The 19,967-nt window shown below is 43.7% G+C and overlaps 1 protein-coding gene across 12 annotated transcripts in view; it reads right to left on the reverse strand.

Annotated features, from left to right (window-relative positions):
• The window catches only part of gphnb (gephyrin b), a 94,122-nt gene that overhangs the window by 14,558 nt on the left and 59,597 nt on the right, over positions 1 to 19,967 (reverse strand). For 5 of the 12 annotated variants that reach the window (XM_030110635.1, XM_030110634.1, XM_030110633.1 and 2 more), the window contains 3 exons: positions 8,254 to 8,295; positions 6,501 to 6,575; positions 1,231 to 1,287 (listed from right to left, as the gene is read on the reverse strand). The exons of 3 other annotated variants lie outside the window; for them this stretch is intronic. In XM_030110635.1, coding sequence (XP_029966495.1) covers positions 1,231 to 1,287; positions 6,501 to 6,575; positions 8,254 to 8,295 — 174 coding nt within the window. The remainder of the gene's footprint in view (positions 1 to 1,230; positions 1,288 to 6,500; positions 6,576 to 8,253; positions 8,296 to 19,967) is intronic. 4 more of the 12 variants (XM_030110636.1, XM_030110637.1, XM_030110639.1 and 1 more) reach the window with 4 other exon arrangements.

Here is a 19,967-nt window from a genome sequence, read left to right on the forward strand (position 1 = left end):
TTGGCACAGAATTGGTGTAATATAATCATTTATGTATCTACCTGAAGCTGAAGTGGAGTAAATGTTTGTACAAAGTTTCTACCAAAATTGGACAAAAAAATAATTTTTTTTTGCTCTTCATTTATATTCCTGCCTGCTGATTTACCTACCAGCCTTTATAATCAGACGTGTCAGTTGGAATGACTGACTGCAAAGTTTTCTGTTTCTCTGCTGTGAAACACTGTTTGTTCTCTCTGACCTCTGAAAGTCTTTCCTTTATTTGTTGCTACTGCGGCCTGCAGTGAAGTCGGGTGGGTGTGGGCAGCGTGTGGCGTATGGAGAACCAAAGCACCCACGGTGACGGTGAAGGTCTCTCTTCACTCACCCCGCCCACCCACTTCTCTCTCCTCCCCTCCCTCCCCGAGGCCTAAACCTGCCACACCACTGGGCACCAAACAGCCAAGGGTGGAAGTGGGATGATGGGAGGTGGGTGGGGATGGGTGGGATGGCGGGAGGAGAGGGATGGAGAGGAGAAGGCGGAGAGAGGGAGGCAGACTGAACGGAGGAGGTGGAGGGGGATGAGGATCAGCATGACGTGGTCCCACAGCCCAGAACGAAAGAAACGAACGAAAACAGGAAGCACGGACTGGACAGACTTCACTAAACTACGGAGCCGAGACACAGCAGAAAGGAGGGAAAACAGGAAGAAAACGACGGAAAAACAATAAAGACCATTAGAGCGGCCTGATGGCATCTACTGAACAGACATCCAGCACACCAGACACAGCTACTGAAAGCAGAGCATGTTAACCGGAGAGACAGGAACAGAGATAGACAGGCAGATGGAGGAGGAGGAGGAGGAGGAGGAGAGAGAAACAGACAGAGGAAGTGAAAAGTGTGCGTAGGAGATGAAGAGAAGAAGAATCCTAACGGACCGGACAGAAAAAAGAGGGAGACAGATCGACAAGAGTGAACGACAGGACAGACAGACGGAGAACGAGAAACAGACTAGTGGCAACAGAAAAGAGAGAGAGAGAGAGAGAGACACCGAGAAGGAAGGTGAAAGCGAGAGCTGGAGAGATAGCTGGGCAAGCGAGGAGGAGAGGGGAGGGAGGAGAGGAGAGGAGAGGAGAGGAGGAGGACAGAGCGGGGCATTTGTTTTGCGCGCTCCTCAGAGGAGGGGTGAGGGACGGGTAAAGGAAGGCAGGGGAGAGAGGAGGAGGAGGGGGGGGGGGGGGGCGGGATAGTTACTCGAGAGCTGAAGGTCCTCCTGCGATCATCTTTAAGCCCCTCCAACCTACACTGGAGCTAGTGGAGATAAAGCATCGAATCACAGGCATCAGTGCATCTGTCCCAGCAACCACAACACCACAGACAAGACGGGAGGACAGACAGACAGACGGACGGACAGACAGGCATCCACGACGACAAGCAGACCTAGCAGGGGTGTGTATGTGTGTGTGAGAAATAGAGAGAGAGAACGACAGAGAGAGAGGGGCGTAAGAAGAAGCAGGGCTTTAAGGTGGCATCAGGACAAACGAAAAGTCCTTCAGCAAAAGTGATGACAGTGTTCGAATCTTTTAAAATAATCCAACCGAGATGCTTCAATACCTATTTTGTGTTTCACGCTACTTTCCAAAGCTGTTCATTTCCATTTTTATATCTTTGAGTCTGTTTTAAATACTTAAATAAAACCTGCATGGACTGTATGAATCTGCACCTTGTTTCCTGTTGACTTGAATAAACTATAGTTAAACTCACATGTAACCATCTCAGAGGTTTATGAGTGAAGTATGGTTTCAAGCTGCTTGTTTACATTTAACTACGGTGGTATTAAACCCTTCGCAATGTATATTATATGTTTATTTCCATGTAGATGACTGCTGTCTAATGGAAGGGTGCTGCTCCATCATTTAAAAACAAGAGGTGTTATTTGATAAGAGGAAATATGCCAGAATTACTTGTTATAAATAATGGAACGAGTATAAAATGAACAGTACAATCTATAAAATAGGCTTTGAAATGACAGCTAAAACAGCAGTGAGCATTAGCAGCCCTGTGTCATATATGAAATTATCAGTACTCATTCATTCTAATGGTCAGATATAAATATAAATAAACGTGTCTTCTTGCTCCCAATCTAAACCAGGACTCTCAGGAATTATATTCAGAATCTGAATAAAAAATTTCTCGGGCAAATAAAAGCGATAAAGTGTTAACCGTTTGCATTAGATCCTACCAGTTTCACCTTCCTGTCCGAGGACAGGAACCTGCAAACAAGTAAGAAACTAATGTTTTTGGAAAAATCCCAACACATAAGCAACTACGGGCATTGCTTGGCATGTGAGGGGTCTTGTCTACTTTTTTCTCTTCATACTTCAGTGTCACATCATACTCAAACAGGCTAACCTGCTTAACTATATCCAGAGCGGATAAATAAGAAGAGAGCTGAAAACTTTGAAATGCTGAAAAACACTAAACCTGAATACTCTGAAGGTAAATTTTATCATTAGTCAGGCGTCACTGGATGTAAGCTTGGTTTTGATGCTTCTTATTCCGTTTGCACTTCTTTATGCAGCCATTTTTTTTCCCCCAGCAGAATCTCCAGGATGGCAACAGATGTTGCTAAGAGGAGATCTGTACCACGACTGCACAGCCCTCGATTATACAGAGAGATAAGAGGTATAACTGGAAAAAAAAAAAAAAAAAAAAACATACAAAAACAATGGTGGGAATTTAGGGAGATAAAAACAGCTACAGCAAGACACAGATCAAACTTGCAGACATTCAAAAGCACATGTAAAAGCTAATGGTCAACAGCTAAGACATTTTTGTACAAGACGTGCCCTGAAAGAACAAACTCCCAAGTACATACATACAAAAAAACAAAATGCATAACAATTCCAATAACTACCAATCGGACTGCTTTAAACCTACAGTCAAACCAGAAATTCCACAAGTTGTCCTCTTCCTAATCCAGTTCACATACTGCCTCATGGGTCATTGGTCTGATCTGCAGCGAGCTTTGATGCAGGAAGTATGCAGTCACTCTTAGCTTGGAAAAGCTAAAAAACCTTGATGACGAGTGGAGTGATGACACCAACACTGACACGGGTGAAAAACAAGACCTCAGTATGGCAAAAAAAATAGCTGTGTAGAAAACGACGGTACCGTCAGAGAATCACGGGGAGAGACCGTTTGCATATGGAAGTGAACACCGTGAATGGAGGGGGGGCTTGGAGAACGTGAAGGGAGTATGTGGAGAATGAGTACAAATCAGACTGCGATGCTTTTGGGTCTTTAGAGGGTGAAAGGCAAATTTAAAAAAAAATAAATAAAAAAATCAGACTGTCAAACACTCTCACACTCATATCTAAGCTACGCTGTCCGCAATCCCCCGCTACTGAAGAGTGACGGACCATGTGAGAGGAGAGGATGGGCTCGTGGGAGATGAAGATGGTAACAGAAGCGCAGCACACACACACACACACACACACACACACACACACACACACACACACACACACACAAGCACAACGACAACAGCTTGGGAAGTTCCTGAGAAAGTGAAATTAAGTGAAATTAACTGAAAATAAAGTCAGTGGAAACCATTGCTTCAACTGTGTGAGCATTTGATGATTCACACACGCACGCACAACTTTATATTTATTTACATGATATATTGCCTTGTGCATTTACCTATCTGTTTTTTTTTTTTTTTAAGATTAGCCATTAAGCAATAGAGCCCGACCCTGTCTGGCTCGACTAACCTTAACCCAACTGTAACCTCAGCATCTAAAAACTGTAATTCATGCAAATTGGTGTGGGAACCTGCATTTCTGACGAGATAAGTTACGTCGAACTCCATACGAGTGTAGAGGTTACTATCCTCTGAATGCCATGAAGGTAGACTAATACGGCCATACACAGAGACTTATATCACTTTTTAAGGCCTTCCGATTTACACAGCACATTTTACTACACATTATCGTGACCTAAACTGTATAAAATGAGACTATAATCCAAATCCTTCACTTAACCTTAACACAGTTGTAATCTTAGTCCGAAAACAACATCTTGAGCCTGCAACAACTGTATATATGGGAGCCTCGCAGTCAGTGTCTCAACAGTTTGGACAGAGCAAAGGAAAACAACTGATGCACACAAGAATCCATGGGGTCTACTGACTGACTTGGTCCATTGCTCTGACCTGAAGAATCAAAGATGAGGATCTAAAGATGACAAACTTTAACTCAATGGTAATCATAATTCTAAAACCCCATCTTGACCCTATGATTCATGTATCAGTGAGGAAGTATAGCGTGCTTCCAGTTTTTGGGCAAGGGAAGAAATACAAGACCACATACAGATGAAAATACAATAGAAAAGATTAAAATGAATACCAAAAAAAAAACACAAAAAAACACCAGCTTGAGTGCCAGAAACACTAATCACCCTTCACACTACAGCGCGACCGTCACCACAGCAACAGCCTGACGACAGGTTGTCATGGAAATCTGCCCAGAAGATCAATGAGCTCGGGGGAGCGGGTGGACAAGCCACACTGTGCACGGACGCAGAATAGTGAGCGTGGCCAGGTCAGCAGGAGGCGTGGGCCCAGAGCCCGAGAGCCAGCCAGGGGGAAAAAAAAAAAAAAAAATCGATGGGGCCAATAACCGGCCGGCAGAGGAGACGCTCCAGGAAATGATGGGATGCAACTGCTGCGGTGCTGAGCTCAGCACAAAACAAAGGAGCTGTCAGACAAATTATGCAAAAAGGGGAAGATTTATACATCCACTGTGAGGAGGGGAAGGCTGTGACAGAGCCGGGAGGCTCGTTTCAACCAGCCTCCATCGCCTTGCCCCTCGGGACGCTGGGAGAGAGAGGGAGCCCGGACGGAGGCACAGGACAAAACTCCTGAGTGGTCCTAACACGGTGAAACAAGGCAGGGTGAAATGCAGTCCGGAGGAAAAGACCTCCTCCCCGGAGACGGGAGGCAAAAGCACCTGAAAGCACCGGCGCGATCTCACTGAGCAGGCCAGCCGCTGCTTCGACACACGACCGTATCCACACCAGTTACCAGCTAGAAACACACAAGCCGCACATCCTCTGCAGAAATAAAACATCACCCGTCACCGACACAGTAAAAAAAAAAAATTAACCAAAAAAACAAAAACAGCAAACCTGCCGAATGAGAGATGAATGAAAAATGATGAAATCTGGTGAAGATATTGAGACAGAGGCAATGAGGAGGAATGCTGCTGACCACTGACAGTGGTGATACGGAAGACAACTTCTCAGTTGACGCTGATAGAAAACATGTCCATATTATTTTTTAGATACTATATTGCCACTTGTATCACCACAGTATTTCTGAGCATTGCTTTGAACGATAAACTCTTCCACCATAGGAGCCTCTTATATTAGGAAGTGTATTTTGATTTACACCTCATGAAACAAGCTTTAGATCAATTTTACACCTGCTATTAACATGACATCTGTTTAACAGACCAAACAGTGTTGCCAACGTAGTGACGTAGAGAGCTTTTAAATGATTCAAGTTGCTTTTTTCTTTTTTTTCTTTTTCTTTTTTTTAAAGCATAGCCGATTTTCAGACTGTTGTAGACTCCTCTCAACTACCACAGACAAATCATCCGTTCATCCCAGTCAGAGAAGTCCAACCTATTACATTTAGACACTAAATGAATCACACACCAAGCCAACACTGGCTGATCATGCCATGGTTTACTGACATCAGTTATAAAAATAATCAGGGTCTTTTTAACTCAATTTTTTTTGGCTTTTTTAGAGACTTTTTGGGCAGCTTCTTTGTTGAGTGATGAGTTGGCAACACCGGAACAAACTTATCCATTATTCTAATACAGAACTAAACTCTGGATTAATTTTTTAATTGACAATCATCCAAGTTTTGTGGATTTTAACCAGATTGAGGACAGATCTCGATGGAAATTAGCTTGGGGAAGCTTCAACTAATGAATGTTGAAAAAAGATGGTGTTTCCTCAGTGTACTTTTATTTGTGAGTACTGCAAGAAAAATGAAATAACAAGTTTGGAAAGTTATTTCCAAAGAATAAAATCAAACTGTTTACGACATAAACACAATAAAAGCAGTATATGCCTCTCACAAATATATAGCCAGATGTTTTAATAATAATAATAATGCAATCGTTTTATATAGTGCTTTTCTGGAGAATCAAAGACGCTTTACAATTGAAATCCAGATATTATGTCAACATAGAATATCATATTAATACCAGGTGTAAACTTTGAGTCTCTGAACTTACGAAGGCTATACTCTCATCACTCTGTGACGTTATGTCTTACAAACTAAACTGTATTCGTATCAAATACACCCTCATGATGCCTCTCTCCCTGCAGCTACCTCCCTGCTTGTGCACATGTGTGATGGTGTGTGTCTCTGGCGTGGTCGGGTGCGATGTGGGATGCCAGTGGTCCGCATGCCGGAAGGTAAGAAGTGACTAGAGAGTTGGCGAGTTTACCTGGTCCAAGGTAGAGTACCTTGACTTGAGCGTGATGACCTCATCCAGGTGAGCCCTGAATTCTCTTCGTGAGGCCTGGGGGAAGCCACAGGATAGTCACTCACCTTCATAACACACGCACGCACACACACACACACACGCACAAACACACGCACAGGGCAAGAGGTATGCACACACACTCTGACCAACACAACATATCAGTTAGTGGCTTTAAAATCACAGTTGCACACAAGGTAATCGCACGCATACACGCACACAAACACACGCACGGCAGACCTGAGCCACTCTGAAATTGGCACACATTCTGCGATCAGATCAAAGTAATGTTTCAAAAATAAAACAGTGTCGAAAAGAAGTCACTGAAGTCACCACTGAAACCACCAACGACACAACAGAACTGAAGATGGATGAGAGGAGCAAAACCAGTTTGATGGATTTCACAACAGTTCCAGAAGAGCACCGCTACAGCTATCGCTCATTTAAAGTGTGTGTGTGTGTGTGTGTGTTTGACATTAGATTTGATCGGTAATGAGGGCTTGACAGTGGGAATAACCTCACGTCGTCCGTGCTCTAATTTCACGTGACTGGTTGAGAACATGGGAACAGATATAACAGTGATCCAGACAAGACGAGTGTCTGATACCGAAATGTAGCTCCTGCTAGTGTGCATAGAATAAGTAGAGTAGAATTAAAGCAGCTGTTTACATTGTATTTACATTGACCACAGTTTTAGTTTGATTTCTATGGCTAAAAGACCAGAAAAATGTTTTAATCAATTCTATTAAAAAATCTTCATGTTTTAATGTAGATTCATAAAATCACTTATATTATCAACAATAATCTTTATCAGAATTCCATTAAAGAAATATTAGAAATATACTAATTAAAATTGTTGAAAAAACCCAACACTATCCATCAGAAAAACAGCAAAATGTTTTGATTTAAAACTTAAATCAAGAGCACATCGTGATATTGGATGCACATTGGTTAAGCATACTGGATGCTTAACCTTTCTGTTGTACTATTTCTTGCTATGTCAGCCGACTCCTGCATCCTTTTTGAGGCTATATCATTAGGATCTCACAATTTAAGTCTGTGGTTTCATTCCTCAGATTACAAATAATCAATGAGCTTGAAGACCATATTGGACAGTGCTTGTCCAAGACTTTGTGTTACCAAAGTGCTTTCATCGTCGTTCTTTAGTGCTTTTTTTAAACTGATGTCCGTGTGTCAGTGAGGCCCTTTTAAAAGGAACTGAGGTGCGTACACAAAGGGAGAGAAACGCACTTTGTTTGTGCAGGCAATATCACTTTCATTCAAATACATAATTCAAGCATCTTTCAACTTCGGCTATGAGGTTGAAACGCAGTTGAGGAATAAGCCGAGTGATGAAGGGCTGTGTATTCTGGTGCGGTGTGTGAGAATGGAAACAAGGCAAGAGTTAGAAACAGAACCAGAATGAGGGCAACGAGTCACATCCACAGAGGAAAAAATTATATTAAAAAAAAAAAAAAAACAGGGTAAAAAGAACAGAGAGACCTGTGGGTTGACAGGAGTGCAGCAGGCAGGACAATACACACACGCACACACACACACACACACACACACACACACGTGTGAAAGGACAGGAGGTGTCGGCAGGAAGCACTCATGCCAGGCAGGAAATCGGGGCGCTGTCGGGAAGGGAGGGGGGAGTATAAACCGATGCCATGAAGACGGCCGTAACGATGCATTAGAACGCATGCAGGAGTACCTCAGCAATGCTTAGGGTGGATGAACAGGAGGGGAGCCGCGCCTGGTGCCGCGAGAGAGAGGAGGGGAAAAGAGAAGAGGTTTAACAGAGCCAAAGCCGGGCCGAGCAGGGGGACAGAGGCACACAGAGACCGCTGGGCGGAGCAGACAGCGCCCTCACTCTTTCAGGGCTCTATCTGCAATGACAGGTCTCTGTGTGACTGTCTCGGATGGGCCAAGGCAGCCAAGGGCATGATGGGCCGGACAGGAGACAGGAGACAGGAGACAGGAGACAGGAGACAGGAGACAGGACAGGAGAGGTCAGGTCAGGTCAGGTCAGGACAGCAGGTAGGAGTTTCATGGGGATTTGCTCCCATCAGCAACAGGAGAAGAGGATTCACAGGAAAAACAAATCACACATTTTGAGCATTTTCTAAGTTTTCTTTATGCTTGAATTTACTTGTGTTCCCATGTCTCCTTCTTCTCACTTCATCTCCCTATGAATTTCATCCATGAAGATATAACTGACTTGCTGCAATGCCTTTGTTGTGTTTATCTTCATTTTCATCTGCAGTGTCAGTAATTCCTGTACTCAGATATCTGAGCCAGGCAGACTCTTCATAAAGCGTGTGGTTTATAATCATCGGGGACGATGCTGTTGCAAGTTGCAACAAAAAAACAAAACAAAACGTCACCAACATGAAATGTGAAAGTCACCCCAAACCTTCAGTTTTCCATCTGTTTTTAATGAATATGTGCAATGAGTTGATTTGCAGTCACTCAACAAACAAAACAAAAAAATCAACATACACATGTGTGACACTGTTAATTCTCATAACCATAACTCCAAGTTTATGATCTACAGCTAATGGAAAAACAATTGCAAATCACAGAAACAGAGCTTTGAATCTATATATGAGACATTACAGCAGCCAACAAAGGAATCTTCCAAAATGACCTTCCCAATCCCGTCAAAACTGTCAGTAATATTCAAGAACTGTCAGAACTGCTAAAAATGAAGCCAAGACAAGCACTTATTGTACATTTTATGACATTGTTACAGCCATTGAATCAAAGTTAAATCCAGGTTTCCGATTACTAAGAGAAGAAAAAATCCTTGGCTCGACAAAAAAAAACTATTTTAGTTCTTTCATGTTGCTGAAGACTAAACTTAGAAACTCAGGACGTCTTAGCCTTCCATCATGATTGGTGCAACTTGATCAATCACAAATGTGCCACTTTCTGCAGCTTCAGAATGAATAATTGCTACTGTCAACTGTTTGGATTCATTCACTGTAGGAGGGAGGAAAAGTGCATATAGACAGCAAGACTAACAAAACCTGAAAAAATAAACTAATCAAGCCACTTCTGATCATAAGTGAAGCTGAGGAGGGCCCATCTGACTTTGTAAGTTGTATAATTTTGTCTTTTGTGAGCTTCCTGCAGAGGATCCACAGCAAGCTAAACTACTGCGTAAACTAAAACAACCACTGACTTCAGGATCCTTGTTTTGAGCTTGAGTGATTCATTCTAACAGTTACAGATTTGTCAATAAAAGTCGATTATCACAACCTTCAAGGATTCACAGATGAAAGTTCTGTTTATGAGCCATCTGTCCAGCCCATCATCTTCCCAAGTGCTGAGTTTTCTTGCTAAATTGTGTCCTTTACTCCTCTGACTGGAGTTGACAATGATGCAGACAAAAGACAAAATATTCACCTTTGAGCAAGCTTTTAGCCAGACCTGCCTTGTTAGGTCAAACATTATTGTTAAAATGTAGTTATTTCAATAGTTTGGCTGCATAAAAAGCCTCTGCTACAGTCATTGCACCACTACAGTAAATGAGGCCTGGAATCACAGCGGGTGTCTGTTGGTAATCTATCACTTCTTCAGCCACGCATCCTGCCTTAATATCATGTTTTCGCTCATGACACAGAGTCAACGTGACATCCTGTAAACCAGAAATCAGCTGGGAAATAAAGTGTGCAGAGCAGCGCAAATTACTCAGCACCCAAACGCATCACCTGTTACTGCTCCGCGGGGATCGGCTGTGATTGAAGCGGCTTCCTTCATGCTGTGGTAAGGCATTTTTTTAATAACAGTGCCTCCATTAAAAGGAACATGAAGGTTTTTATTACCTCGCCTAATGAGGCAAGATGGAGGCTATGCTCAAGCCTATTTTAAGGCGCCCACACCGAACTTCCTGTCTTAGCACTTCACGCACATGAAGGCAATAGATCAGATTCCAGGGGAGATCAAGTTAATTTTCTGTGCGCGAGTGCATCCACCGTGTCCACGACAGCTGCTGTACAATATTTCATTCATGCGCTAGTTTGTGGAAATATTCAAAACAAAAACAGCACACAAACACAGCCATCTGTGTTGGCAGAGGTTCTTGTTGGTCTAGAAGCCTTCCAGCTATGAGCGATCCCTGGGAAATTCCATTTAGAAATATCTCATCCGTTCCTAAAATAATGGCTTGCATGAAAGTCGAGCTCACAATGAATTACTAGCCAAGTCATTAGACAATTCCCAACCTTGCCCCATGAATCAGAAACATCTGAGATTACATAATAAATAGGCTTAGTAAAGAAGGGCTGTCGAGGAGATGAGCATCATGTCCCTCCTAATTGAAATGCTCCACATTCACAGCAGCTGCCCTCTTCAAACTCACTACTCCGATGAAGGACGCTGGCGGGAAACCGCAGGAGGTTACGGACTGAAACTCAGAGGTGAGCAACACAATGTTCTGAAGCAGTGAGATTGCCACAAAAAATTTAATTTTTTCTGATTTACACTGAAAAGATGAGCTGACATTGTTCAAGTAGTGCATGAGTCTATACTGACAGCTTCCATTCAAAATTCATATTAATATATCTACACTCTACTGTAACATTATTAACACTGTTAACATCAACACACCTCAACACTGTGGGGTTTATCAGACACCAGCTCCAGATTTGAGAGTGGTCTGCCATCACCACTTCAAACCCACTGAACACTTATTGGATGAGCTCTTGTGGTTTTAACAAACGCTGGTTGAAGGATGGATCGATCCCACAGTAGCGTATGAGCAAGCTGGTGTATCATCCTTCTAAATGCTACTGAGCTCTTTGTTGAATGTTAAATTCTCTGTTAAATTCCCAGCATGTCTCGCTTCTTCAGACTTCCACCACCCAATCCACCAAACACCACAAAACAAGGCCAGTCAGAATCATGAAATGAGTATATGGTGTGAGATGACTTGACTATGAGTTTGGTTTAATCAATATAAAACATTTTTGAATGACATCTTTGCAGGATTTGTGATGAGAAACAGTCCCCACTTGTCAAATTTACTCTTTGAACAACATCACTGCATACTGTATCAAAAAATTTCCTTGATTGTGGCCTTGATCAAGTGATCTTCAGATCTATGCTCGCTGTAGGACCACACAAATCGGAGAAGTCTCCACTCTCCTCTCAACAGTCTCCTCTTCCAGGAAAATGCACCTAAATCACAACCCAGAAGATGGAACACAAACAATAGCAGTGCCCTGCCCGAACAAGGGTCTCCGGGACCCGTCCCTGGAGTCAGGCCGGAGGTTGGTGTTCGCTGGGAAGGGAAGTTGGGGACATAGAGTCCGAGTGGACCATGGTCAAGACCTCCATTGAGGAAGCGGCTGTGCGCAGCAGTGGCCAGAAGCCTATTGGTGCCTGTCATGGTGGCAACTGAAGGACACGCTGGTGGACGCCGGCTGTCCGGGACGCTGTCAAGCCGAGCGAGGAGGCCTTCTGGGCCCGGTTGGCTCAGGGGACCCTGGACTCGGCAGACAATTATTCACAGGCTGTGGTGGTTGTGAAAGCATTGTCTGTGGTGTGGAAGGAGTCTGGAGAGGCCTCTTGGTACATTTGGCCAAGGACTCACTGGAGAGATTATCTCTCTGGTTTGATCTGGTCGCTACTGGGGTTAACCCAGAAGAACTGGAGGAAGTTGTCGGGGATAAGAGATGTCTGGGCTTCCCTGCTGCCTACGCTGCCACCAGGACCTCATACTAAGACAGAAAGGTGGATAGATGTTTCAAAACAGACTGTAATTGAAAACACGATCGTCTTGTAAAGGCGAGGAGGAAGCCACGGCGGAAAACCCAAGCACCCAATAATCCCAGCTGACCACAAGCATGTTCTGCACGCTTCATCGTCCTGCCAACGGCACTCATCTCCACCCTCTTACAGCCATCTCTGTGTGTCTACATATATCAGAAATTAATGGCCTATTGAGTGAGTTTCCAGTGTGGCGGAGAGTGAGCGCTCACACGGCTGACTTGACAGGCCTGTGGTATTCTGCTCACCAGTCTGGCCTGCGTTGCATCCACAGCCCACATGGTGAATGAGCACGATCAGTGCAGCTGGTCAGACAGTCTCATCCATTCCCCTTAGAGCCTTTCATTCCCTGTCTGTCCTCTCCCCCTCTGCCCGACTCTTGGTCTCGCTCTCTCTCTTTCCGTCTCTCTATTCAGAGCTCTCTCTTGTCCTCCTCTTTCCATTCTCTCTCCATCGCCCTCCAGGCAAACTCTCAGAGTCAGTGGGCGTGAATAACGCAAGACAAATATAATATAGCAGACAATGCACGCAAACTTCACACATGTAGATGCAAGATCATGATGCATTCCTGTTGAAAGGAAACCTACATTTTAACACTTGATGACACTTTTATTATTTTTTTTCCTGCTGAAACAAAGAAACAACAAAAAATTACATACAAATAGAAATAAGCTGAATTATTTTCACTTCTAACACTGAAGCAATGTGACCTAAATGGTCCGAGGGTACCACGAGCCAAACAAAGCAAGGGAGGGCTGGATATTGTGTACATTAATCAGACACAAAAAGCACTCTCCATCTGGCCAAAGCCACTTTCATCTAATTTCTGGAAAAATTTATCACACACATCAAAATACTGAGTTTTTATCTATGAGACCAGGCTATCTCTGCCATCCCTCTGTACCTGACATTTATTAAGTTATTCCTCACAGCTGAATCACCATCAATCTGCCTTTTACAGATATTGAAATCTGTTGTTCCTTTTGTTAAACTAAGACATATACAGACTGCAGCTTGGTATCCATGTTTGTTTCCCCTAAGGCCACATAAAGATTGGAGTAAGCATTTTTTAAAAAGGAAGAAAATGCAGGACTCTGCCAAAATGTCCTTGAGAAATCATATCAGATCTCATCTTCTTGGAAAAAGTCAAAGAAAAATGTCAGTACAATAAGAATAGTTTAGTATCTCCAATGCCAAGCAGTTTGTTTCATGTATTGTCAAAATAAATCTCAGAAATTCCTCATTTTGATTGCGGTTTTGCCTGCTCGCAAATGCTCAGACATTATTCAAACAAGGAGTTTTGCAACTAGAAGAAAGCATGATTCTCACCAGTTTGGTACATTTTATCACTTACAACATTATTATCTACTTGTTATGAACTTTGTACTCATATTTATAGTTTTTAAAATCTTCGCAATAAGTCATGAACACTAACATTATCAACACATCAACACTTCCAGAAATAAATCTGCACCCTAAACCCTTAACTAGGCCACTCTTTTAGATATCTTTACTCCTGACGTGGTACAGGGTGCATTTAAAACAAGAAATAATAAATGAGAAATAAAAAAAAATAAATAAAATTTACCAAAAAAAAAAAAAAAATCTAGAGCTTTATTTTTTTCCTGAAGGGCATAAGAGGGGCAGTAGTGGCCTAAAGGTTAGAGAAGCATGCTTCTACTGAAAACATGTTGCTTTGAATTCCAGGACCAATCGGTCACTGCTGTGATTCCTCCATCACCTGTTCAGGTAATTTCTCAGACAGTTGTTCCAAATCAATCCTTCACTGATATCTGCGATGATCACAGAATACGGTACCAATATTATTTTGCATAATCGTTACATTTCAATTCTTCAAGTGCTAAAAAAAGCAACATCTAATGCAATGTTTTCATCACTAGCATTGCAGATCATCAAACAGTGAAGCATAAAGAAAGCGTTAAATTCAAAGACAAGGGTATTAAAAACTGTTGCTACAGTTATATATCCAAGAAATCCAATCCATCCAACCATCCAATAAATCTTCTGTTATCATTTGAAAAACAGTCGCGGTGGTCCAAAGAGGTAAAAATAAAAGTATGCATGTATATTGTTTTCTTTAAACACTCTGAAAACCTGTTACTGGAGTGTCAGTAAAGCAGTGGATTCATCTCTTGTAAATAACATGGATTCTGTATGTGCCGCTCTCTCACGTCTTCATCCATACTGTCCTCATTTCCATTCACCGTCCAGCTAAGCTGCTGTGTTGGAGCCTGGAAGCAAACACACAACTCCAGGGACGAGGACTGACGGCGAAGGCATCAGGATCAAGACGTTCCTTCTGAAGTTCTCCAGGAAAAAGCAGCAGCTCAGCGAGGGTGTAAACAGGGTATGGAGCAGCTTCTGTTTGTGAAGAGGTGACAGAACTGCCTGACTGGAGCACGGGAGTCCGTTGAGATCGCTCATAGTCATTGTCCTCTCTTTGCCTCTTTATGTAACCGTGTCCACCACCTTAACACTGCAGACACACCACAGCCACAATGTCAGGCACATTAGCCCCCTTCCTCTTCCTCTTCCTCACTCTGCAGCCCGCTGCTCCGTCAAGTCGGTCCCATTGGTACATTACACACCAGCCTACCTCCTAAACTCCCCCGTGACCCGACACTGCGCCTCCTCCAGGCAGCAGCATCCTCATCAGCTGGAGCACGCACGCACGCAACAGCGCAAACGGTATTTACAAAACATACACTGCGATTTATCCGTCCTCGTGCCCACTCAGCTAATAATAATCCTTTGCTTATTACAAAGGCAAGTACATGACTTCTACACGCACGCAAACACACACACAGACACACACAGCCGCTTTAAAACCTGTAAACATGATCTCATTTATACAGGAGGAAAGGCATTACTTACCATCTTCTGCCTGGAGTCGAAACAGAATGAGCTGCCCGGCACATGCACACAGTCACACACACACTTTTACACACTCGCTAACTGTGAGAGGGTGAGCGAGGAAGGGTGAGCAAGAGGGAGAGAGAGGGAGAGAGAGAGAGAGAGCGCGAGATAAGAAGGGAAGGCTGGAGTGGGAAGGACGCACAAGAGAGCCAAAGAGGAGCGAGGAAATGCAACAGCCAGCGAGACAATGAGGAGGAGGAGAGAGAAGAGGAGGAGGAGGAGGAGGAAGCTCCATAGCAGTACATATGGTGGATGTGTAAAGCGCTCAGTCATACACGCATGACTGACATCCTTGCGTGTGTGTACGTGCGCATTTCTGTGTCATAATGTGTGTTTTTCCCCAAGAGAATTTGTTTGGTGGGTGGTGGTGGTGGTGGTGGTGGTGGTGGTGGTGGTGGTGGGTGATGGATGTGACTCCTTCCTCCAAGCTCTCGCTCTCTCTCACAACTCCTCTCCTCGTTCCGTCTCTCCCTCACTTCCACTGATTTGAGATGATTGAGGCGGGGGAGGCCCGGACTGAGGCTGATATGAGGTGAGCTGCTGGACTCACCCTCGGGGAGGGACAGACGGACAGAAATTCACAAACGGACAGAAAGACGGACGGCGTGGCACAGGCCTGGCCGGCCTCTGCTCACTCACTATTTCCTTTTCTATCCATCTTCCCTTCCCCACCTCCCACTCTGTTTTCCTTCCCTTCGCCCCTCCAACTCATTAGCTTTCTGTCCCTTTCTCTCTTCTACTCCCTCCCACTCTCCTCTTCTCTCCTTGCCTTTCTTTCATTTTTTTCGCCTTTCTTTCCCACTCACTCCATCATAAATCGTCCACACCTTCGGCAGGCCAGAAGACGAGGAGGCACTTTTACGAGCCTCACTGCATTGAAGGAGGACAATAACACATATCCAGTTGTGCTGCTGCTCTGTCGAGGGGACACACACACACACACACACACACACACACACACACACACACACACACACACACACACACACACACACACACACACACACACACACACACACACACACACACACGCGCAGTCTTGTATTTCTATCCTTGTGGGGACCGTCCATTGACTCCCATTCATGTCTAGCCCCTAACCCTGACCCTTACCCTAACCCTAACCCACACCACAATAAAGCCTAACCCTAAAGAAATGTTTTTGCACTTTTACTTTTTTCAGTAACAACAACATGGTCAAGAAAACACTGTTTCTCCTACTTAGGACCGGAAAAAGGTCCCCACAAGGCACGTCGTTCCACGTTTTGCTATCCTTGTGGGGACATTTGGCCCCGACAAGGATAGAAATACGAGAACACACACACACACACACACACACACACACACACACACACACACACACACACACACACACACACACACACACACACACACACACACACCGGCAGACACACAAGCGGTCAATACTGTCGGCTAAAAACCAAACATGAATAATTTCAGCAGAACACAAAGGCATATAACAAGTCTTATCTATTGTTCCTGCAGGGGAATAAACCTTAAAAGGGCGACCATGCGGGCTGTAAAACAGTGCCGGGGTGTCACACTGCGCCTTCACCTCTGCAGGGCAACAAGAAAAACCACCCTGTAACATCACTGCAGCACACACTGGGCAAATAGTATAATGTTATAGACTGGTGCATGCTTTCATCAATCGAACAACAGCATTTTTTTTTTTTCCGTAAATCAAATGTACAGTTTAGTCTTACAAAGGGGGATCACCATCTTAGTATGTCCTCTTTCTCTCCTCACACTAATTACCTGCATGTTCTACCTCACTGGCTTTCCTATTATCTTCTTGCAGCATCCCTTTCCATACATATGAGCCTTCATACATGACCAAAATATCCCAACCTCAAATCTCTGACTGTCCAACCACACTGTCAACTCATTAGCTCTCCTTCTAATGTGCTTATTGTAAAGGTATAAGGGACACTTTTTCTAACATCGAAGGAGTTATTGAAGGATAACATTACTTTAGCTATTGATTTTTTACATATATCTTCGTGTAAACACAATGAAATCAATGGGAACACAAATGCAGCTTATTAATTAACACGGTACTTGATGATAACCTGGTACTTGTAACTGTGGCATCAACAGTTCTTCAGCTCCAATTCTATCTTAAATAAACAAAAGCAAAGAAAAAGAAAAAGAAGCATACTATCATTGATTGAGTGTAGTTTCACCTTTGATCAAATCTTAGTTAAATCACTCAGCGGTACATATTCGTGCATTACTGCTGCTGTCACAATGCCTAAATTTACTGACAGAAATTACTACACCAACAATTTGAGTCGCCAGTAAATGGTTGTCAATATGTCACAACACAATCTGCCAGGTAGTATTTATATTTTCAATGTAGATTACAACTATCGGACGTCCCCCCCCCCCCCCCCCTTCCCCCCCCCCCCCCATTTAAAAACTAATAAGGTACTGGATTGGATTTTAAAACTAATACCACTAAAAGCTTCCGTATTCAACTGAAGTCAAAAAATTTGTATAAAACCACAGTTTATTATCTAAAGCGCATTTCTGTTCTGTTTAATGACTGTGATGAAAAGAACCATCTAACAAATCACATCAAAACTGCCCAAAGGCGGCTGGCCGGGTTCACAGGTGGCGACTGTAAAGGTCACTGTAAATGGAATCCAATCACTTCCATATAACTCAAACTCTCCATTGAATACATGGCTTGTGGATGGCCATGTTTAATGCTTTGTCTGTAATATATGTGGCGCCGTTATTGATCCTCACGGTTTGATGGGAGCTCGTAGGAATTAAAGGTCACGGCGCGCCGAACTGCTTGCTCGACACAAGACGGTCCCGCCACGGGAAGCGGCGAAAGTTAGCAAATGCATTGACTCAGGAAAAGGAACAATCTTTATCATCAATCATCAACCTTTAAACATTGTCTTCAAGCAGCTTTTTTCATTTGTTAAGAAGCGGAGTGATGAAGAAATCTTCATACTGCCTCATGCTCCTGGTATTCACAGCAATTGTTTGATTTTCTGTTGTGTCAGCACATATCCAGGTTGGTGCATCTGTGGAGGAACAGCACAGTATCCAGTAGATTGAAGTAGGTTTTCCGATACTGTTTTACCTTTTCATCTTAAAAAAAAAAAAAGGCAAAGATGGGGGCGTGCACAGTCACAGCAGCTCCAGGCTCACCCTTTCAGCTCTCCAATTCCATTATACACTGCACGATGACAATAAAAGTTATTCTGTTCTGTATCCATGTACATTAGGACAGCTCAACCGCATCATCATTACAGCTCCAAATAATTCAAGCAGGATGTTACATTCCACACTCAAATACTTGCACGTAGAGTTTGGGACAATACAGGTCTCCTGCACAGCTCTCTGCTATAAGAGGAGATTTCTGCCACACAAGCTAACAGATCATTGATCCGTCACACTGCAGCTGGCTGAGCTGTGTGGAGTGAAGTTATAAATCATTCATCCCCCCTGCTGTCAGATCACTTCACGATGCCGATGATCCCCTGTCGCTACTCGTTTGCAAGTGATGACTCTGGGATCTGTGTGCTGACCAGACTGGGGCCAAACTGCACGCGCAGATTTCTTTCAGCTCGTTTCACACATCATGCTATCGCACTTGTTTTGACTGCTGTCAAACTCTGCCGAGGGAGTGAAGTGTGTTCAGAAGCCAAGCCTGAACTGACTGCGGACACCGTGAGTCACAGTTATCCAGATACTGAATATAATCAAAATAATATTGGATAACACATCCATCCATCCTCTGTGTCGCTTTATCCAAGTCAGGATCAACTGTGAGTGGAGGTAAGACAAACATGTAAATAGACAACCACAGACACACGCTACACCACCGTGGAGTCTTCTTCACACTTTGCTGAATTTTGGGAGAGGATGTTGGGTGTTTTTGTTTTGTTGTGGTCTCTGTTTTGCCACCAGCTTCCTGTTTTTTGCACCCAGGTACAATACATTGCAAGATAATTAATACAAACTCATCGTGATGGATGATCAGCAGTTTGAACTTTCCCCTCTTTCCATGCATTTCAGGTTAATCTGTGACACTAATTTGCTGTGGAGATGTCTGCCTGTCTGTCCGGTGACCTGTCCACCGAGCGCACTGCTTTTATCCACAGTCAGCTCGAATGGGCCGCAGGACTTAAGCGGGACATGAGATGGATGGATGAAAGTCTCGGGCGGATCAATCGCAGCACAAAGTTTAACCAACAGGCATACTAAAGAGTATAGTCTCCTCTATTATTTATCATTCGGTACATTATGCATGAGCATGCCTTTGTGCACATCTGTGCGCATGTTAACATGCTCTTGTTTTGGCTGTGAGCGCTGACCTGAATGTCAAGATGTCCACGCTGAAGGTTATGGAAGCGGCGTGAGCTGAATTGCACGGCGGCACTGTGACTCACTTCCCACATTCCAGTGGAGGAGTTGATTTCCATAAGCCTTGGCTCCACAGCCATACATCAAACTATTTATCAAAAAAAAGAAAAAAGAATGCTATAGGACCAGAGCAAAATGAGGCTGTGTCCTCGAGGTGCACAGCCAGAGCCTGAAAGGGTGCACGAGAGAGTGAGAGTATTGAGTACTTTAATCAAAATAAATGCCAATATCTGTCAAGTTGATAGGATGTTTGGAAGGGTATACAATACACGGAGCATAAATAATGTGAGGACCTGCAGATGCAAGGTGATC

This window comes from Salarias fasciatus, chromosome 15, assembly GCF_902148845.1.
Source record: "Salarias fasciatus chromosome 15, fSalaFa1.1, whole genome shotgun sequence".
NCBI classification, from domain to species: domain Eukaryota; kingdom Metazoa; phylum Chordata; class Actinopteri; order Blenniiformes; family Blenniidae; genus Salarias; species Salarias fasciatus.